Source organism: Mustela nivalis (assembly GCF_964662115.1).
Source record: "Mustela nivalis genome assembly, chromosome: 3".
NCBI lineage: Eukaryota > Metazoa > Chordata > Mammalia > Carnivora > Mustelidae > Mustela > Mustela nivalis.
In genome coordinates, this window is record NC_139022.1 from 122414727 (window position 1) to 122437735 (window position 23009).

At 36.2% G+C, this 23009-nt stretch overlaps 1 protein-coding gene across 8 annotated transcripts; it reads right to left on the minus strand.

The window, feature by feature from the left end:
* Positions 1–1257: 1257 nt before the first annotated feature.
* On the minus strand, positions 1258–21713 carry SPDL1 (spindle apparatus coiled-coil protein 1). 8 transcript variants are annotated; one of them, XM_082726149.1, is made up of 12 exons: positions 21529–21713; positions 17668–17848; positions 15072–15248; positions 12170–12364; positions 11238–11387; positions 11041–11139; positions 10852–10962; positions 8513–8653; positions 7984–8087; positions 7192–7379; positions 4759–5098; positions 1258–1973 (listed from the first exon to the last, which is right to left on the minus strand). In XM_082726149.1, exons 2-12 carry the CDS (start codon positions 17824–17826, stop codon positions 1826–1828), a joined length of 1812 nt encoding a protein of 603 aa, XP_082582275.1. In that variant the 5' UTR covers positions 17827–17848; positions 21529–21713; the 3' UTR covers positions 1258–1825. The 8 variants fall into 8 exon arrangements, with proteins under 8 accessions (XP_082582275.1, XP_082582279.1, XP_082582276.1 ...); XM_082726153.1 differs by having other exon boundaries at positions 21517–21707; XM_082726150.1 differs by having other exon boundaries at positions 15093–15248; positions 21517–21660.
* Positions 21714–23009: the final 1296 nt, after the last annotated feature.

Sequence of the window (23009 nt, forward strand, 5' to 3'; positions counted from 1 at the left end):
AATGACTAAGTGCAATATTTAACTCACAAGGATGTTTGGGGGGGTGGTCAAATGTGGAAATCTATGAAAAGGGTTAGAAGAATGCCTGGACATTAGATTTATACAAATGTTAAATACAAGTGTTTACTACTAGTAATAATAGCACTACCACTACTCATCTATGTGGGTCTATTAAACTGTGAATTTTAAATGGTTATTTTTATGCCCCCAGCACTCAGCTCATAGTAAAAACTCCATATTGGAAGGAATGGATCTACATTATTATTATTATTATTATTATTATTATGCAATGAATACGGTCAAATATTTGTTATTATCCTCGGGTTAAAATTTTCATTTCCTGGTGCCTTCAGCTACTTCTTTTTGCAAGAGATATTATTTAATGTGAAATCTCTAAATCCCTTACAGTACACTTTTTGCAGAAAATTAAGTTTATTTAATTTCTTACAAGTGGGAGGGGATTTCCTTTTACTTAATATATTTCAGTAAACTTGTCTAAACCACTATGAAGGGCATTAAAGAGGGCATGTGATTTGATGAGCACTGGGTGTTATACTCAACAAATGAATCATTAACATTGTATCAAAAACTAATGATGTACTACACCTTTGCTAATTGAATTGAAAAAAATAGTGTGTTAAGCGCCACAGAACATAGATATGCAGTGAAACATTGTTTTGGATATTTCTATGAGAGTGTTTTTGGATGAGATTAACATTTAAATCTGTGGACTCTGAGTAAAGTAGTTTGCACTCCATAATGTGAGTGGGTCTGTGTCTGCAATTAGTGCAAATCCTGTATAGAACAAAAGACTGAGCTCCCCAGAGCAAGAGAGAATTCTGTAGCAATCAGCCTTTGGATCTGAACTGTATGTAACACTGGCTCTTCCTTGGGTCTCCAGGCTGCTAGTCCATCCTGATGACTTTGAACTTGTCAGCCTCCATAATCACATAAGCCAAGTTCTTAACATAACTCTTTTTCTCCCTCTACCACCATCCCTCTCTTTATATATAATACATCCACCTACACTATATATGAAATTAAGTTGTAGACCAGGCTACAATCATTTAAAGGAAAAAAGGGTCTTTATTTTAGAATTTTAAAAAAATGTATATAATTATATAAATTATATATGTGTATATATAAAAATTATATGTGCCAAGGAATTAAGAATTCATCAAGTTTTACTTTATTTCTCTTATCCCCTTTTGATAACAATGTGTTATCTATACAGAGTAAAAAAATTTAAAAAGGGGATAAATTTTTTCAGTTTTATTTTAAATTTCAAAATTATATTTTTCATATACTTGAGACATAAAATTTAAATCATGTACACGGACACAAAGATGGACATAGCTAATTAAAACACTGACAAATCTCAGTTATAATATATATTTTTAAAACAAGTTTTGTTTTCATAATATAGTGAAAAACTAAGTTCATTAAAAAGTACATAGGAAAATATAATAGTTAATTTTGTATTCTCTTTTCAAATATGTGACCTCGAAGGTATGCATTAATAACACTTAAAAATCCATATACAATACAACAAATAGATTTATAACACTTTCCTTTAATTATTAGTTTATTTACTGTAATTCATAGAAGCTCCATGAAGAGTCATCATTTAAGGAACTCTTCTGGTTGGAATCACAACCAAATTTTGAACATTTGGTCAAAGGAACATGAAAAGGCCAGGTCTTGGCACAGCAGGTTGAAAGAACTAATCTACAATGTTGTATATTTCAGATAAAGACAATCTTAACTAAGCTCCAAATCAACTTTTTGGGGCAAGTGGTACCTTACTCTCATTAAAGAAAAGTCCTTACTGCTGAGGGCACTGGGTCTCTGGAGTTGATTTGGAAGACACGTATAAAATAGGGTGTGATTTCTTACAAGTTTCCTTTTCCAATTTGCTTGCAGTTTCTTTCCCTTCTTTAACTTCTGTTTGAAGCCTTGATTCAGCAGCTAACCTACAGGTATTAAAGCATCCACTCTGAATTTAAATGCAGTTAAAAAATTTAAGAAACAAACCTCTCATATAATGAACCTCGAATGATACATGATCAATTTTTTTATGTATATGAGGAAAAAATTATAGTTGACCCCAATACCATTAAGAACTAAGTCACTGCCTCTCTAAAAGAAACTTTTTTATATCGACAGACTTAATTTTTTAAATACCTAAAAAGATATTTTTAAGGTTGATAAAAGTCATAGCAAAGCCTAAATTCAAGAATTCTAAAATATAATGGAATGTCAATTGTAATAATACACCTAATAAAAAAATGTAAATGCTAGAGCACAATTTTAATGTTAATATGGCATACAAAAGGCAAACACTAGATAAAAATAACATAGTAACCTGGGTTGCATGAATACATACCAATTTGCCTCAAAAAACAAAAACCAAAACTTAAACTGAATTTCAACTAGCAGAATATTAACTTAAGAAAAAATAAACAGTGGAGAAATATTTTAAAAGGTTTATAAAGATTTTATAGCAAGAGCATCAATTAAATCTATAAAGCATGCAGTAGTGTAGTCTCCAGTAAACCTGTATTTACTGTTACAATATCATAGGATTGCGCATCTAAGTTAATCATGCAGAGAACAAAAGGTTGGAAACGTCTTAAGGTAGCAGATGGACTCACACATACACAAAAACAAATGTTTTGTGGTATTTTATTTGTTTTTGTTTAATTTGCCAGACAAAATTCCAACATGTTACTTAATTTGAGTCAAACAAGTAGCTAAATACATTTAAGTAACTTTTATCAAGCAAAAAAAAAAAAGGCAGAAAAAAGAAATGAAGACAACACAGATAGCAAGGTCCGCACTGTTCAATTCTGGAACTTTGCCTCCAGAAATATACAATGGTCAAGCACACTTCCACAATGAATCACATATATATGAGCATAACCTATTGAATTCATTTCAGAACTACTTGGAACTCTGTGTGTGTGTGTGTGTGTGTATGAGAGAGAGACAGAGAGATAAAATTCATTTCAAGGTATTTTTCCTCAAGAATATTAAACTTTAATTTTATGAGACTTACAATGTTATTATATAAAAATTCAAGGGATGAAGTAATAAATTACAGTTCACCCTTGAATATGAAGGGGTTAGGGGAACTGGCCTTTGTACAGTCAAAAATCCTTATGTAACTTTTGACTCCCCCAAACTTAACTACGGATAGCCTACTGCTGACTGGAAGCCTTACCCATAACATAAACAATCAATTAACACATATTTTATATATATATTACACACTGTGTTCTTACAGTAAAGCTAGAGAAAAGAAAACATTATAAGAGAAAATCATAAGGAAACTAAATTTACAACAATGTATTTAGTGAAAAAAGTCCACATATAAGTGGACCTGCACAGTTCAAATCTGTGTTGGTCAAGGGTCAACTGTATGGTTTTTTGTTTTTAAGATTTTCTTTATTTATTTGAGAGAGAGATAGTAAAGCATGAGTGGGGAGAAGGTCAGAAGGAGAAGCAGACTCCCCATGGAGCTGGGAGCCAGATGGGAGCACTCCACCCCAGGACTCTAGGATCATCATCTGAGCCCAAGGCAGTCGCTTAACTAACTGAGCCACCCAAGTGCCCTCAACTGTACTTCTCTTAATAGTAATAGCAGCTCATGTTGTTGAGGGCCTTTCACTATAGAGCACCACATTTAATAGCACTGAAGACTTTTAATAAAAAAAAAAAAATCAGATAAAACATATAAAACAGCCCCTTTAAAAAGGTGAGCTATGCCTGACAATATTAATTCAAATGCACACTAGTAACATGTCTTATTCTGTACCCTCCCATCTACAACTCATGTAGCCCTAGCAGCACCTTAAAGATCTCCTTTCATAAGCCAACAATCCAAGCTCTTTCTACATCAATATTCTTAATTTTTTAAATCTGAAGATATTTGTTTTAAATGCATCTATTATTCCACTGCATACAGATATCCTTTATCATCTTTTTATTACCTTCTCCATTTTCTTCATTTCTCTTGCCCTACCCTTGGTCCTGCTTGTGAAGACCTGGGCTTGTGCCTTATTCCACCCTACCCTCGGCCATTGTTACCTACCTTTCTCTTCCACTCACTTTCTCTTATCTCTATTATTTTCTTAAAGATAAGATTCTTAAAATTTTAAGTCCTATATACATATATGTCTGACACTTTCTCTTTTAGTCACAAACTCAAATATGTAGAAATGAGAGGCTTTGAAGTTTTGATATAAAATGAAAATTAATTACCTTTGATATTTAAAAATATCAAAATCAAAGCTCATTCTTAAAGACTTAGGAGAAACATTTCAAAAAGCCATAAAAAAAATTCACCTAACAGTTATCAAGAAAGCTGCAATTTCTTAGACTACTAGAAAGCCCTTTAAAGAGGTAAGATAATTTTTCTTTCATGGCCACTCTTGAACTAGGGAAAAAAAAATAACTGTTCATTTATTCAAACCAACAAACATTCAGAGATGTACTAGACTGTGATATTTTTGTTTCATGAAAGAGCAAAGTGTAACTTTTGAAAGTAATTCCTTTGTTCAGGAATCCTTTCCCTTTGTAATCATTTTAGTTTTTCTTAAGGTTTTAGAAAAGTTGAAGGTAGGCAGATGAAACTGTGGAATTATACTACATGCAATACTAAGAAAATAGATAAAGACACAGATAGCACAGTTCATGCAGCGATAGAGAAGAGATGGAGGCGCCTGCTGGTTGCCCTGAAGAAAAGAGAACACTGACCTGGGAGAATTTGGGGTGTTTCCACTTCTTTCACTTAAGGCTTCAGAGTCAGCTGAAACTCCTATAAGTTTCACACATTTCTTTTCCTTCTTTGGCTGAATGTCCATGGGCAGACTTTTGTGAGGAGAGAGATTGATTCCTGGTGTATTTATAGAAACTGTCTTTTCTAACTGCAAGTTAACTTCAGAAATGCTGGGACAGCACTGGACCTCCTCTTTCTGAGGTGGTAATTTATAAACTTCTTCCCCAACAGCACTTTTGGTACATACATTGTTAGGGGTGATTATATCCACAGGCAGGACTTCCCGCCTCTTTTTGGGTACAGGCACTTCGATTTTCTCTGAAAACAAAAACCATTAGAAATATATTCAGTCAGTAAGTCAAAACAAAGACACAGTAAACATAAGAGAACTACTTATATAGCTTTTTCCTTTCCTATTCCTCATTCTTTTGAAACCCACTTATCTCCTTGTTGAATGAAATCTTTTATCCTTTCTTTTTTCATGGACTTCACTAACTATACCTTTAAAAGGTTATCTGGCTATAAATTTTTCCCTGGGAAATCAAAAGATTTAGTTCTCGCAATGAAAACTTCTATGTTCTGATACTGTGATAAAAGTTATATGGGGCTTTGTAAGACTTCAGTGTGGAGGTAACAAAGGATACAGTGGCTGAGAGTCAAGGAATCCAGGTACAAATCCCATACCAGCACTCTGCAGCTGGATGACTTTGGGGAAGTACTTAACCTCTTGAGCTTTATTTTTTTTAATCTGTCAAATGGGGATTAAAAACATCCACTCCACTTAATATTGTTTGTTGTAATGATTACATGCAAAGAACAAGCCAAATTCTCTATGGCAACTTGTGCCTATTAGCCCCACCCACAAAATATATTCAAGATCTTAGTACTTCTACTATGGATACTTCCCAAGTTCAAACCATAGTATGTCTCACTGCAGACTATGGCAATAGCCTTCTGCCCCCTACTGCATAACATATCATTCCATCCCCATGAAGGTCTATTTTCAGTCACTAAATTGCTCTAATACTTTTTCCCTATCCCCCACCAATGCGTCTTTCACTTTCAAAATCAAAATCAATATTCAAAATCAGAAAAGTTAGTAAAGTTGGAGAAACCATAGTTGGACATGAGGTTAAATCATTATTTTCCCTTTCTCTTGTACTGCACCCCACATCAACTAGATTAACTATACTTCCTTCTGTCTCTTTGCTGTGCTCAGTTCAGCAGACTTGAAATTCGTATTATTCTTAATTAGGAAAGCCTATTAGAATCAGGGAAGAGAAAAAGGATGAAAAAGAAGACTTTTTAAACTATAAAAAAAACTCACTATTGCTGACAACCTCCCCACTACTGTTAAGAATCCCTCGAGTCAGTGAGACAATAATGAAGACAGTCTTAGGAATATGAACAGCGTAGGGCAAAAACTGGCTGAAAATTTATAACCTAAAACACATAGTAACACCTTTTTTGCGTCTAAGAACCATTGCATTCTTAGGTTTTTTTACTTTTGGCCTTTCATCTTTTTTAAATTTACAAACAGTAAAATTTTAGTGTATAAAATGCAGAACCCACATGGTAATGCTATTTTCTAGTTTACTGATTAGATTTGCTAATCGTCCCCTAATATTTGTCCTACTAGTCTTCCTCAATAATAGAGTCCCCAAAAGTGTAATCAGTAATATTGTAATAACTTTGTATGGTGACAGATGGAAACTAGACTTATCATGGGGGGTCATTTTGTAATGTATAAATATTGAATCATTATGATATATACCTGAAACTAACAGAATATTAGATGCCCATTACACTTAAAAAAAAAAGAAAATCCCAAGATGTAGTTAGGAACATGGCTCCTGAGAATCAAGACTACCTTTCTCAGCTTTTCTTATAGGTGAGGCCACATGACTCAGTTTTGCTCAAGGATTATGCTGATGAACAATGCAAATGAAGCCTAGATTGTGACACTCTGACCAGTCCCAGAATGTCTCTTTCAGACTTCTGTAACAAGAGGACTTAATACCTATCTTGTTTAAGTCTCCACAATTTTAGGTTTTCTATAAACAATATTAACTAATACAGCTCCCAAACATCAGTTGCTTCAACAAAATCAAACTCTCTGATTGTAATTACAAATGGAAAAGCCTCTAAGTTTTCAAACCTTATCAAGGTTCTAATACACAGATATCCAACAGAATATCTATTATATTCATTCATACCCAGTACTTAGTTTTCTTTGAATTTTCTTACACATTTTATAGCAGAAAATTTGTTTTATTAGATTGAGATACATAACCACAAATTAGTTTGTAATGGGATTTGCATAAAGCTGTAGTAAGAAAAAAAAAAAAAACTGATATGATTTCTCAGAGTTTCTCGTAATTTAAAAGACAAAATATATGAGACATACATACCTTCAGGTTCATACTTCAGTTTTAGCTCATCTAGTTTAGCTCTCAGTTTCATATTTTCACTTTGGGAGACCTGGAGGCATCTTTCATTTGCAAAAAGTTTTCTCTCAATATCTAAAGCCCGTTGGCTCTCAAATAATGCTTTCATTCGTTGTATGGACAATTCACCTTTAGTGCTTTCATTTTCTTTGCTATATAAATAAAAAAAGGAGAACCAAAGAATATTAAAATAACACATAACATATATAAGTGTTTTATACACATATGTAAAACATATATTGTTAGTGCAAATCTTTTATTAGATATTTGAATTCTTAGATAAACACACATTTTGGGGGTTTTAAATAACAAAGAGACAATAAACAAAATAAGCTTTAACAACAGCAATTTCAAATAAAAAATGTCATACATCCTTCAAAGGAAAAGAGAAAAATATTCTTTCCACAGTAATGCATGTGTAAATAATTTCAAATTTCACATTAGATGATATTTGTTCCTGAAAAATTTAGATTATAAGAACATTTTCTATGTCAAAGTTCTTTTCTCTTACCAATCTAAAATGCTAAACATGGGAAAATAAAAATATTTAATTATTCATTGAAAGTATTTTTTTCTTCAATAACCAGCACTAATTATATCTTGACTACATCTTATTTGCTATACAAAGGTATTTTTGATGCTTTTTTTTCCTGGAATTTCTTTTGGCAATTTGAAAACAAAAATCTGTAGTCACTAACACTACTTATTAAAAGTACGTCAAGAGAATGTCCATCTTTCTAAGCTCCCAACACTTACTTTAAGTTGTCAAGCTTCATCTGAAGTAAATCTGTGTAATAGGTGTTATCTTCCGGAGCTCCAGAGTTGGCAGAAAGCTTAGATTCCGTACTTTCATATAAGCTCTACAGAAAATAAGAATTCTTATTACTTAACATAAATAACAAATTACGTTAATCCAGGTGTCCTTGAATAATACAGGTTTGAATGGCACAAGTCCACTCATATAAGAATTTTTCACAGTAGAGTACTATAAATGTATTTTCTCTTCTTATAATTTTCTTAATGGTATTTTACTTTCTCTAACTTACTTTAAGAATACAGTATTTAATATGTATAACATACAAAATATCTGTCAATCACCTGTTCCTGTTATCAGTAAAGCTTCCAGTAAAGAGCAAGCTACTCATTAGGTTCTGGGGAGTCAAAAGTTATATAGATTTTTGACTGCACAGGGTTGGGCATCCCCAACCCCCATGTTGTTCAAGAGTAAACTGATTTAAGATATTCAAACCAAATCTGGCTGCATTATTGAAGGGGTTACATGTACCTTAAATTTCTCCAGATTTCTAATTTCACCTAAGAGGTGTTTAATTTCACCATTCTTCTGCTCTAGCATAGCAAGCAACCGTTCCTGCTGCTCAAATTCAGTTTGAGACCCTTTCATTTGCAGCAATGTGGCGATTTGTAACTAGAAAAAAAAAAAAAAATTACCAACCAACACCCCACAGAGAACTGAGTGGAGGAAAGGAAGATTCTGATGACTATATTTTGGTACAATGCACATTCTGTACTATGTAACCTTGAATTCAGTTTGGAAACTAAACTATGTCTACTTCAATAATCTAATAATTTGAAAATATTTATATCAAGAAGTTTAGTTATAGATATAACTCTTGAGTACTATTTGAGTACTTATGAGTAATACATGAAAACTGTAACAATTATTTGTACTTCTGTGAAACATAAAATTGAACTAAATGGCTATGATCCAGAAGCATCACTTTAACTGGTAAATAAACCTGTCCAAACACTGTAATGCTATACTTTAATCATCATATGCACTGTCATTAAGGTTCCGATGGGGTTTCTCAAAAATTTTGATTAACTTCAATAGTATTAAGTGGAAGAAATTATTACGCTATTCACATTTATAATGGCGAGATTTACAAATGACAAGGATGGAAAACAAAGGTAAGAGATATCAAAAGATATCAAGGAAATCTTCAATAAAAATATAAATACATTTATGTTTTAATAACAGTAATCAACTTACCTAATTATGAATCCACCAAAACCTGGAGTTACATACCTACTGAAGGGAAATTAACTGGAATCTAAAATTACCATTTCTTTCTGCTTTCAGAAATTTCCAGAGTTCTAAAAATTGCCAATAGTTTAGTTTTGAGTAAAGCAAGCAATGATAATACAGTTGCAGTTGTGGTTATGAAGATAGAAAGATGACTTTTAACATTCTTAAGGACCTGCTTTTTGTTCCTGCTTCAGACTGGAGTCTAAGAAGATTCATATCTACTTGCTTCTAAAGATAACTTGGAATATCATGGGAACATTGGGAGATTAATAATAGTAATTATACTGAAAATATGTAATATGTATATATTACTCTATACACACACACACTGAAAGAAAGCAAAAAGCAAATATGAGAAAATTTACAAAAAAATCATTCCTGGATAGGGGAATCTTGGTAAACCAGGCAGTACTGTCAAAATCCTTAAAAACTATAGCTGTTTGTTAAATTGGCACTTCCTTATATGCCAAGTACTGTAAAAGCATTTTACTATGCTTTCATTTAATTCCAGGACAATTTAAGAAGCAGGTTCTATCATATCTACTTCATAAACAGGGTGACTGATGATATACTGAAAAGTAAAAATGCTTGGACAAGGTCACACAGCTAGCAAGTGACAGAACTGTAATTCAATCCCAGGTTGATCTAATACCAAAGTTTCATTACTAATTTTTCCTATTTTTAAATCTCACCACCCTGAATAAAAGGCAGAAAGCCTTCTAGACTTCTAGTTACCAGTTAGGCATAACAGTTCAGGGATCGGGATTCTAAAAGATGGTACAATACTACAATCTTTCCAACTTTTGCATGTTTTTCTGTTACTGCCTGTTTGACTTAAATAATGACCAAAAAACCCCTTAAAATTAAAGGGGCCTACTCAGAGTTGCTGGAAGGGTGATGGGTGGGGATGGGGTAATCGGGTGATGGGCATTAAAAAGGGTGCTTAAAGAAATGAGCACTGGGTGTTACATGTAACTAATAAATCACTGAATTCTATCTCTGAAATTAATAATACAATATATGTTAATTAAAACTGAATTTAAATTAAAATTTTTTTTTTAAATTAAATGGGCCCATACGCTTGTCTTGAGGAACTGCAAGAAAAAGGTATCCAAATCTCACTCTATAATAAGCCTTTGCAGGAGAACTGCAGAATGTGAGAGAACTAGTTTTCATTGAAGTAGGAATCTTAGGCCTGTGCTAAGAAATGCCAGGCCAACAGCTGGAAATGAAAACTTGTGAAATTTTTCTCTGCTACACAAAGATTTGTATATTTCTGGGAAAGAAATTGAGTAACCATTAAAAAAGAAATCAATCACAAAGCTATTGAGTAACCATTAAAAAAATCAATCAACAGATGCTAACTGTACTACTAAACACCTACTAAAGGATTAATTTTTTGAAATTGATATAATAGAACATTTAGTCAATCTAAAGATATTTTTTCTAAAATAATGCAGTTCTAGAAATAATGAAATACACTCTTTGAAGGAAAAGATGCTTTCTTTGATATATCTGTACACGTAATGCAGATACAAAGTTGGTTTAACAGACCTTCAATGGTGATAAAACTATACCTTCATTCTTTGCATCTGTTCTCTGTTAAATGCATTTTGCTTCTTTAGTGACTGATACTTGACTTTCATACTGATAAACTGACGTTCCATTGCTGCCCTTCGATCTTCCACCTAGAAAATATTAACATGCTTCATTACTGTTGTATTCAGTGAAATGCTAATTTAATCAATGGGGTATTTGTTACGTACCTCTGCAAACAAAGAGTTGCCCTTACTATTGGGGTCCAAGGCTTGCTGGAGTGCCTGGTCTAATTGCACCTGAAGATCTTGATTTGCTACACGAGCTTTCTAAATTTGAAAGGAAACAATTTAGCTAATAGAGGTTAGATTAGCAAGAAAACAACTTATTATTATTGGAAAAGATAATGTGACTCTAATCATAGTACCTCTAAAGCATTATAGTAAGAAACTGCTTCTTTCTCTCGCTCCTCTTTTTCTTCTTTAAGTCGGTCTACCTGGCGCATTAAATTAGTACTAAGAAGTTCTAGTTGTTCTTGTCTATATTGTAGTTCATTCACTTCTTCTTTGAGGGCGGTCTATTCAACAGGAATTGAAAAAGAGGAAATAGTCCTGAATAGTCTTTCATTTAACAGCTGCTCAGTTTATCTATCAGAAGTGGCTCACGCCCAAAACTAAAACTAAAGAGTTAGTCAGTAGTTCTAAGATACATAATAAAAGAATAATAATTACTAAAATTTTTCAGCAGGGAGCCATATGAAAGGCTATCTTTCTTTTCTATAAATTTAAGCCTTTGATTTTTAAATAATCTCAGCTAGCAATGAAAAAAATCTACATTCATATGCATATCAATTTCCGTGAAACCAGTATTTTATACAGGGCTTTTATGACACAAACTAGGATCAAAGTTAATGACTCTAAGTTCTTCCAAAGGTTTCATTAATCTAAAGGTAATCTGCTTTACATAACCATATAATCTAAAGCTTTACCATGAATGAATAATCCACCTAAAAACTCTACAAAGTACTTTTTAATTAGTAGCATCAAAGTTAAGATAAAAAATATTTCAGCCCTGGGGCACCTGGGTGACTCAGTAGGTTAAAGCCTCTGCCTTTGGTTCAGGTCATGATCCCAGGGTCCTGGGAGCCCACATCCTGCTTCCCCGCTCCGCCTCCCTCTCTGCCTACTTGTGATCTCTGACTTGTGATCTCTATTTGTGAAATAAATAAATAAAATCTTAAAAAAATATATTTCAGCCTTAAAATTACCTAAGGATTATAACAAAAACATGTAAAAAAAAATACACAAGGAAAAAAAGAAAAAAAAAAAAACCAAAGAACATACATGCCATAAAAATTACCTTTATACTTTCCATTTCAGTCAGTTCAATTTGAAGAGCTAGCATCTCTGAAGACATGCTTTCATGTACACGCTCAGATATTATTCGCATTTCCTCTGATTTACATGAAAGGAGTTCTTTCTGATGATCTACTTTGTGCTTCAATTGCTTTTCACTAAGCCTAGCTTCATCTAATTCAGATTTCAGTTTTTCTAACTAAAGTAAAAAAGAAAAATTCACAATCTTAAAAAATCAAAAGGTAATTGAAGGTCATCAGAATATACAGTTGTAGTATAAATTACTCTGGTAACTGCAGAATAACTATTTTATAAGACAGTCAAGATGAACAAACTAATTACACTTTCATACAGTTCTCTCTTGGAAAACTAAAAATATATAGTTTAAAGGGAACAAACTTACAGCAGAAGGATGAAGTTTTAAGGTCAAGCCTAGATTTAGCCTGTTTCATTCCTCTTAGGTAAAAACTGTTAATGATTGTACAAATACTGGGCTATTGTGTGGCTCTCAACTAAGATGTAGGGTGGGGGTAAAACATTCAGCACCACACGTAGCATTCATTAAACAATTTCTGTTATCTATAAAAAACTTCTGCTTGATTTCCAGGGTTATAATTATCACCTATACAGAATTATCTTCAATTAGGTATCAATGTTCTATATCCTGATATCTGCTTTCTATTTAAAAAATAAGAGCCTCTTGACTTGTTTTCCCTTTTCTATTTTCATGAGGTGAAAAAAAAATTTTTCAGCTGAACAATCTATGTTGAAATGTGGCTATTTTTCTGAAAAACATCACTGGCTAACCTAAATTTACTGCATGATGAGACTATTAAGTCTTCCTATTTGGCCAAGGCTAAGCATCTTAAAACAGTGATATGCACTGACCTACAAACATGCAAATAGTCCATATAAGTAATCAAAGTATGTCTGTGGACTCTCGGCCACTTTGGCTTCAATGTGAAGAGTGAATAGTATAAAGAGCAATGATGGAAGCAGCCTACCTGAATAGAGGTCTAAAATAGTCTAGGGGAGAGAGGATGGTAATCTGGACTAGAATGATAGCAGCAAAGATGGATCCTTTGTAGATCAAATTCTTAAAACAAGTTGATGGAGTAATTGTGAGAAATAAGCAAGGGGCATCTGGGTGACTCAGTCAATTAAGCATCTGACTTCAGCACAGGTCATGATACCAGGGTCCCAGGGACTGAGCCCCAGGTCACACTCGCTGCTCAGTCGGAGAGTCTGCTTCTCCCCTTCCCTCTGCCCCTAAACCCTGCTTGTACTCATCTTTTGCTCGCTCACTCTCTCTCTTTCGAAAGAAAGTAAGTAAGTTAAAGATATCAACTATAACTCCAAAATTTTGGAAGAAGTGATTTGAGAACATCCGTAAGACTGAAAATATTTTTTGGCTAATTTAGTCTTTGCTCTGCCAAAAAGCCATTCTTATATAAATGGCCTTGCTTCAGATTGTGACTATTTCCTACATTACTCTTTTTCTGTTTAAGTAATGAAAGCCACTGCTAAAATGAAAATATAACGACAGGGGCGGGGGAAAGGTATCATTATCAGTCATTGGTGTCCCAACTCAGATTAATTCCAGACAAGGTGGATTACTGTTTGCCAGTACGAATGTAAGATGATTCTAAGTATTACATGAAAGTGCATTTTGATAGCTATGTTCATCTGACTACAATTTAGAAAAAAAATACAACCAACTCAAATATATAATTTCATTGATCTCATTACTTAAAATGAATAAACATTTAAAAAGAGAGTCAATTTAAAAAAATTAATTAGGAGCGCCTGGATGGCTCAGTGGGTTAAGCTGCTGCCTTCGGCTCAGGTCATGATCTCAGGGTCCAGGGATCGAGTCCCGCATCGGGCTCTCTGCTCAGCAGGGAGCCTGCTTCCTCCTCTCTCTCTCTCTCTCTCTCTCTGCCTGCCTCTCTGCTTACTTGTGATCTCTGTCTATAAAAAAAAAAAAGTTCCAATTTGGAAAAAAAAAATAAAGAAATAAAGAAATTAATTAACAGTATAGGTGGTACAGATATGGAAAAATTTTAAAAGATGCTACACAAAACATAGAAAATTAGGAAGCAAGCCGAAAGTCGGGTAAGGTTTTGTAGAGAAGAGTTTGGAAAGTATGGACTGTATACAAAGAAGAGCATAATAAAGTTCCAGATTCCTTTGACATAACCTGAAGGAACTGGATAGTTGGAGGTAACCAAAAAGAATGGACAACTTGTTTTTAATATGTGAAATGAAGCCAGTGTAACATGTCATTAGTCTAAGTATAGTGACATTGGCTTTGGAATCAGGTAGCTTTAGTCCAAATCTTGACTGATTTCTGCAATTTTTGTCCAATTTGTTTAATCTGTTTACACATTGGTTTTCTCACCTATTATCCACAGACAATGATACCTTCCTTACTGAGTTCTAAGAGGCAGATCATATGTCATTAGCTTATCTTCAATAACCAAGCAAGAAAGTTTGATTATTCTAATGTTCATTAACTTACAATAAACTGTTGGTTTCTTTCGTAAGATTACAAAAGATTACTTCTTTCAGTGAAAGCTAGGGGACAGGTCTTTCTGAAAGGGAATTGTTATACTATGCACTACAAGCAAGAAGATCATGCTTTTCACTAAACTAAAATTCCATAACAAATATCCAGTTACTGAAATTAAATAATTGTATTTAATTAGTAGAATGTTATTACTACAATTCCCTTGGGAAAACTCTTGTTTCTCATTGTTCCCACTCATAATATTCTAATGATGGAGCCTTGATCTCAGCTATGTTGCACAGATGGCATTAAGAAAATCTTCATCATCTAAAATTTACATATTCCTAACTCCTTAAGCATGAAACATTTTTGTTTTGATATACGTAGATATTCAAACCTTATTTTTTAGTTCATTTACTTCTTGTCCATGGCTTCTGCTCAGTTGTTCCTTCAGTTGCTCCAGGTGTGTTTTTTGTTGTTGTTTAATAGCTTCACATTCAGAGCTCAAACTTTCTAACATTCGACTCTTAAGCTCAACTTCTCTCTGAAGAGTATATTTTTCTTGTTCATAATTCTGAAAACAGATTCAATTATAATTCGATTACATAAAAATAACTTAAAGCCATCACATATAAACAGTTCTCACCTTCAACTGTTTCATTCTTATTTCACGTATTTGCTGCTTTCTAAGTAAAAACCACAGGTTAGACCTGAAGTAACTCTGTAGCTAATCAGTCTTAAGAAAAGCCCAGAGGGTTTTAGTCCATGCTACTGATGTGGTAATTATTTCTATGCCATGTCAAGGAAGTAAGGTGTTCCGTGGCACATCAACATGTCAAGTAATCTTTGCTAGTGAAAAAAACAAAAACAAAAAACACTTAATAGCATTTCAGTTTTCCCAGTGAGAATTATTTGGTTTGATAATGATATTTATGGCTCTGAAAATAAAATAGTGGACAAGGCACAAAGTGAAATACTAAATTATCCCTTACTTCCAGAATGTAGTCATTTGAGAAATGTTTACAAATGACTACTCAGATGAATACAGTGTTGAGACAAAAGGAAGATTTTTTTTTCTAAGATTTTATTTATTTATTTGACAGAGAGAGATCACAAGTAGATGGAGAGGCAGGCAGAGAGAGAGAGAGGGAAGCAGGCTCCCTGCTGAGCAGAGAGCCCAATGCGGGACTTGATCCCAGGACCCTGAGATCATGACCAGAGCCGAAGGCAGTGGCTTAACCCACTGAGCCACCCAGGTGCCCCGAGACAAAAGGAAGATTTAAGAAGGCTTTTGCTTTTGCTTTTGGGAGGGACAAACAGGGAGGAAGAGCAGAGGGAGAGGGATAAGCAGACTCCCTGCTAAACAAGGAGCCCGACGTGTGACTCAATCCCAGGACCCTGAGATCACAACCTGAGTCCAAGGCAGACACTTAATCAACTGAACCACCCAGGTGCCCCTTTGACAGGGAATTTTAAAGATTAAAAAAAGCATTAGTTCAAAAATCATTTAACTAGTATTTAAAAGTAAGACAACAACAAAAAAAAACCTAGATTAAATAAGAAGGAAAACCAAGAAATGCAGTTTTTTTTTTACTGTACTTAAATTTTGAGATCAAAGTTTAAACATATTATTGAGCATTTACTACATAAAACAGATTCATTCTTTCAATAAATGTGTACCAGATTTTACATATATAAAAGTGAACAAGAGAGACAAAATTCCCTCTCTCATGGAGCTTATAATTCAGAGTTAATTAGGTGAATCAGTGAATGATAGCAAATTTACAAAACACTCAGGGAAGGCCTCTCAGCTGAAGTGATATTTAACAGACACCTAAAGGTTGAGGACTCAATCCAAGACAGTAAGGGGATGGGCAATGCAGATGAAGGCAATATAGCTAAGCACAAGGGAAAGTAGTTTAAAATAAGGTCAAAAGGTTGGCATGGGTCAGATCACATAGGAATCTGCAAACCCAAGTAAGGGGTTTGAATATTGTTAATACAATCGTAAGCCATAGTTGTGTTTTTAGCAGGACTGTTACAGGATCTTTCATTTCTTTTACTTTTTTTTTCTTTTTTTTTTAAGATTTTATTTATTTATTTGACAGATAGAGATCCAAGCAGGCAGAGAGGAAGACAAGGAGGCTTCCCACTGAGCAGAGAGCCCGATGACGGGCTTGATCCCAGGACCTTGGGATCATGAAGGCAGAGGCTTCTGAGCCGAAGGCAGAGGCTTTAACCCACTGAGCCACCCAGGCACCCCTTTCATTTATTTTTCAATGGCCATGTGGCTGCTGTGTGAAGAATGAACAGTGTGAAAGGCAATGAAGGAAGCAGGCAACCTGGTTAGAAGGCAACAGTAGCAATTTACAGGACAGATGATGGTGGTCTGAATTAGAGTGGCAATAGCACAGATGGATGTTTTATAGGTCAGGTTCTTAGAGTTTGTTGATGGATTGAACATGAGAAATAAGGGCCACATGGATACAGAGTAAAATTCCCTTAAATTTGGCTCAAGTTATTATACATTTACTCAGTAAACTAAATTGCAAGAGAATGTTGTTAGCTGGCAGGGAGTCAACTTTTCTGTTTATGTTATGCTTGAGATGTCCATTAGTAGGCAATTGAATACACAAGTCTAGACTTTAGGAGTAAACTAAGGACTTGGTGTTGTGTCATAAGGCATTTAGATGTTACCTAAAGCTAGGAAACAAATGAGGTTACCAAGGAAGAGTGCAGACAAAACAAACCTAAAATCCAGTATGTGCTAAAGAAAACAGTAACCAGATTTTTCAAATTCAGAACATACATGGTCAGAAACACTATCAGTTCATTCACTTCAGTACCCTTTTTGAGAGATAGGTGTGAACAGCAACTAGAGCTACAATCTTCAAAAAGGAATAAATCTAATAATAATAATAATAATAATTGCTAGACAATACAAATGTTCTACAGCTTAAGCACTACTTTGTAAACAGAGTCCAGGGTCCTACCTCAGTCATGGTCATCATTTCATTACGACATTTATCCAACTGATTCTGCAACTCATTTTGGCTCTCCACTAGTTGTAAGCCATACTGTGCAGCTTTAAGTCGCTCTTCTTCGACCTCTTTGAGCTTGCATCGAAGATCTGCAATTATATCTGCCTCCATTTTTTTTTTCGTTTTTAGTCTACTGTAAATATAGGAAATGAAAGTACTTAAGCTTAAACAAAATAATCTGTACAATGATAACAATAGTAAGATAAATATATATTTCCCTCCAATACTACTGCCATATAAAAAACACACACTGAAGATTGCATTACTGCCTTTAAGTAGTCTAATTTGCATTCTTATTCTAAAAGTAAGGTCTGAAAATTCTTTTACCTGATTTGAGACTAAATCAAACAAAAAATATCGGACACATTTAACTTTGTTCCTAAGAAATGCAGTTATCAGGAAATTGTTCACTTGTGTGCTAAGCTTCCTTAAAAGCTGAGGTAGGGTAGTTCTCATATTTATATCACCATAACAGGTAATCAATTAAGAGCACAATGAAAGAAATCAAGAATTTACAGTAACATCACTGCTACTTAAAATATAAAAAGGCAGCTTTGAATAAGGTTTGTAAGGCAAGGACTATCATGTCCACAATTTTTCACAACAGTGCTAACTTCTTGAACACATTAAATTTGCTGTACTGACAATAGGCTCACTACTATTTTCCATTATGCATGAGAAGACATGCAAAACAGAATCATGTTCAGAGTAATTAAAAACATTTCTTTCATCTTAGATCTTCAGTCAAGGACTTAAACATTTTATACAGAAACATTCCACATAATTCAACTTTACTCATCAGCCTTTCCAAATTGGTCCAAGGACTTTGGCTTCTACTCTGGGTGAAACTGGGGGTCCTTGTAAAGTCTGAAGTAGAGATTTGATACTTTAAAGGGATCATTTTGACTGCTATGTTGAATAGTTTGGAGGGGAGCAAGTGGGAAGCAGAAAGACCAGGTAAGGTGATTGCTTACACAAAGGTGATTGTATAGGAAGTGGGGAAAATTGATCACATTCTGCACAAATACTTTGAAGGTAAAGCCAACATGATTTTCTGAAAAATTAACATGAGGTATATGAAAAAGAGAGAAGTCAAAAAGGCCTGTAAGGCTTCTGGCCTGAGCAACTAGTAGAGCAAATTTGCCATCAGCTGAAGCATCAAAAATTATAAGTAAAAAATTTTTTTGAAAGAAAATCAGAGGCTTATGTTTTGGACATGAGATATATCAAGTAACAGTTCGCTATATGAGTAGGATTTGGGCTGGAAATATAAACGTAGGGGTTATTAACATAAATCCTTGAGCCTTGGTGTCACCAGAGTAAGAGCATAATTAAAGAGAAGAGGACCAAGGATTGAGCCATTAGCAGCAAAATATACTCAGGCAAGACCAGTGAAGTAGGAGGAAAATGAAGGGTATGTGTTATCCTAGAAGCCAACTGAAATGGGTTGGAGAAAATGGTGGGAAAACAGGAAACACAGTTTTGCTGCAAAGCAGAATAAATGGGGGCAGTAACTGAAGGGGAAGCAGGATTAAGTTCGTCTTTTTTAAGAGACAATATTTTAAGAAAAAACCAGCATCCTTGTATGTCATGGGGGTAAATTCAGACAAGAAGAAAAAGTGATGATATAGAAGGCATGGAGAGCTACTAAAAAGAAAAAGAGTCAGGTCTAATATACAGGGACTGATTTTGGACAGGAACATGAATATTTCATCTAAACTAAGGGAAAGCAAAGTATATGGGTACAGACACTGATAAATAGGTAGCTTAGTGGTGGGAGTCTGCATAAGTGCCCTTCTAAATGCTCCAATTTATCAGTAAATTAGGAAGCAAGGTCATTAAGTAAAAATAAAGATGGAGGAGATAAATGTTTTCAGAAGAGAGAGAAGGGGGAAAAAGGTATCCTGTTATCGAAGGCTGGCAGTTACTGCTCTAAAATACAGGAGCTTTCCGGGGTGCCTGCATGGCACAGTAAGTTAAGCGTCTGACTCTTGGTTTTGGCTCAGGTCGTAATCTCAGGATCGTGAGATTGAGCCGTGTGGGGCTCCTCACTCAATGAGGCATCTGCTTCAGACTCTCTCCCTCTCCTTCTGCTCCCCCACCCCTGCCACCATTGCTCACATTCTCTCAAATAGATAAAATCTTTAAAAATAAATAAGGAACTTTCCAAAGCCTGTAGGTGATGGGGTTAGGCACTAGTTACTGCATTGTTTATTATATATTTGTTGAGGATTTACCATTTGCCAGGCAGAGCACTTCAAATGAATTAAGTGACTTAATCCTCTCGATGGGACTAACTTAAACATTACTGTCATCAACATTTACCAAAGGAAAAAGGGAGCTAGCCTCAAGACATCCCAGCCAGCAATGTCCAAGGAGGGGGGAAAAAAAAAAAAACAAAGAAACAAAAAACCAACAGCTCTTATTCTTTCAGAAGATTTGCTAGAATTCCTATTATGTCTCAGGTACTGTGGTATTACTGAGGACAGAATGCTGACCCCAGAACGAGACAATGTCCCTGCCTTATTGAATCTTATAGTCCATTTGTGGAAAGGCATTACATTAAATAACTGTCAAGTTTTAGAAGTGTTTTAAGTGCAAGAGGGAGCCTGTAACATGGGGGCTCTGCCCTAAGTTGGGAAGTGAGGTGGGGGTGAGGGAGTATGGACAAAAAAGATCTGAGGAAGTGATTTTTTTTTTTTTTGCAAAGGTCTAAGGGATGAGTAAGCGTTAGCCTGTCCATCTGCAAAGGGGTAGTGGTGCTGAAGAACTATACTTAACATATGCCAGACATTGTACGTGGTGCTTTGCTGGTATTCTCTAATGCAACAACCCCATGAAACAGAAGGCATTTCCACCACTTCACTTACACATAGGCAAACTGAGGCACAGAAAGGTTAGGTAACTTGCCCAGGGTTACCAGCTAGCAAGTGGCTGAGACAGGACCAGGGTCTAGCTCCAAAGCCTGGTGCCCCGAACCACTTTTCTGTTCAGCCTCTCAGAAACAGCGTGCACAAAGCATTCAGAACAAGTTGCTCGGGGATTCAGGCTGCCTCAGTTCTTACTCCACAACACACTGGTAGCATGAGCGTGGACAGTTTAAGGTCTTGTCCTCTCATCCGTAAGATAAAGACAGTAACGACGAACTGACAGCGTTTGGGAGCTGAAACCAGCTACGGGATGACAAGCAGAATCTGATACGCAGCTGTCCTGGGGCAGCACTGACCAACGGAAAAAGAATGAGAGCTGTGATATGTGACTTTTCATTTCCTAGGAGCCATGTTAAGAAATGTAAATACAGGTGAAATTCTTTTTAGTAATGTTTTATTCAACCCCATTCACCCAAAACGCTAGCATTTCAACATGTACTCTTTACCGTTATTAACGGGCTGTTGTTCTTTTGGAGTAGTCTTCGAAATTCAGAGTGCATTTTATATTTACGGCATTTCTCAACTCGGACTGCCACATGTGGCTAGTGGCTACCATACTGTACCGCGCTGACATGGTGTTTGTTGTCACCCGGGGGCCCAGGCAGGCGACCCGGCCTTCCTTACTGATGCACAACACCGGGGTGGGGGCGGGGGGCGGTCCGCAGCCCAACGGAAGATTGGGACCCGCTCGGAAGCCGGCTGACAAGAACTCTGGGTTCCGCTGAAGAAGCTGTTCCGGCTACGGGCCTCCGCGGTGACCCAGACCCCAGGTTTCCTGAGGGCCTGCTCTCACCACTCCCCAGAGAGAATCCCTTGGCCGCTCCCACCGCTCCTCTCCACACGCACCTCCCTCCAGGCCCGTGGCCCCTACCTCTCTCCTCACCCCTTTCCCCAGCTGCTGCAGCCGGCGGCTCGTGACGAGGGCTCACAGCGCCCAGGTTCGCGACGGCAATACCACCTCACGACCAGAGACGCTCGCCCATTCACCGAGCTAGCTCTCGGGGAAGCGCCAGGGCTTTTTGAAAGCAGTTCCCGCGACAGCTCACACTTCTCGCGAGGTGTTCCGCGCAAACCGCGCGCGGAGGAAAAACGGGGAGGAACGTCCGATCTATCGCTCCGCCCCCTCTACCGCGCCTGCGCAGAAGGATGTGGCGTGCCCGGGGATTAGGTCTCTGTAGCTGGTTGTCTTTCCTCAGGCTTGATTTTGCTTGTGTCTTACCAATGTCTAGTTTTAGTTGCCGTGCCGTTTGTTTCTGGTTGTTGTTGTTGTTGTTTTTCTGGGGACTGTACCTTCTGGAGAGAGTGTCACTAGAAGGCGAGGCGGTGGGGAGTTCTGAGGTGTGCAAGCCTCTGGCGTCCTGCCCGCAGATTGGCTGGCGCGCGTCGTGGGGACTGTGCTCTCTCGTATCTTCCACGGTTCCAGGAATCTGAATCCGTGTGACAGTGTCTAACCTCATCGTAGGACAGTATCACGGTCCCCGTTACAGAACAGGATGACAGTTATCATTATAATGGCACTAACATTTGAGCTTTCACCATGTGCCATTACAGTGCTAAATTTTACACGGATTATCTCAGTTAAGTCCACAGCCTGATGACGTGAGTATTAATAATCCTCCCTTTCTACGGAGGAAAACAGCCCGAGGAAGAAAAATACAATGGCCAAGTGGTAGAACTCCAATTGGAACTAACGCAGTCTACCGCTAGAGGACAGGCTTTTGTGTGTGTGTTTGAATAGCAAGTTTATGTTTTGTAAGCCTGTTCACTATTGGAAAATGTAAGCAATCACAGATAATACATGCAACATTTACTGAGCACTTCTGAGTCCTGGTAGCTTTTATATGGGTCCTGGGCTTTGAAACCATCTTTCTTGCCTCCTTGAGCCCTTGACCATAGCTCCTCTCTTCCATCATCAGTTTTTTCCATTCCTGGTGGATCTTACCTATCAGCAAATAAAATGACTGACCTCTCAAAAAATAATTCCAATCTTAATTAACTCTAGTCAGCTTCCACCCCATTAATTCTCCCTTGATAGCAAAATTCCTGGGGGGAAAAAACGAGACTGGATATCTTTATTTTCTTACTTTTCATTCTAACATTTTTTTCCCACTTCAGGTTTTGGTCCCCACGAGTCCAGTAAAACAGCTCTTCTCAACATCATCAGTGAGTTCAATTTTGCAAAATCCTCACTTCTCTTGTATTATGACAGAGTTGATCACTCTCACTGAGTCTGGGTTTAGGTCTCGATGTGCTATACCCTCTCTTCTCTCTTTGTTTCCTTTGCAGATCTAGTTCTGATTGAGCGGGGCCAGACGTGGAGGATTGATCTCAAATGAACACTGGCAACAATGATACCTTCATGTT

What these genes read in the sequence shown, in the direction of transcription:
- SPDL1 (XM_082726148.1), bottom strand. Translation starts at nt 17,826, where the DNA reads ATGGAGGCAGATATAATTGCAGATCTTCGATGCAAGCTCAAAGAGGTC. An exon ending in TAAATGAACTAAAAAATAAG is followed by an intron (nt 12,365 to 15,071) that starts GTTTGAATATCT and finishes TTTTTACTTTAG; the next exon opens with TTAGAAAAACTGAAATCTGA. An exon ending in ACTGAAGTATGAACCTGAAG is followed by an intron (nt 5,099 to 7,191) that starts GTATGTATGTCT and finishes TTTTGTTTTCAG; the next exon opens with AGAAAATCGAAGTGCCTGTA.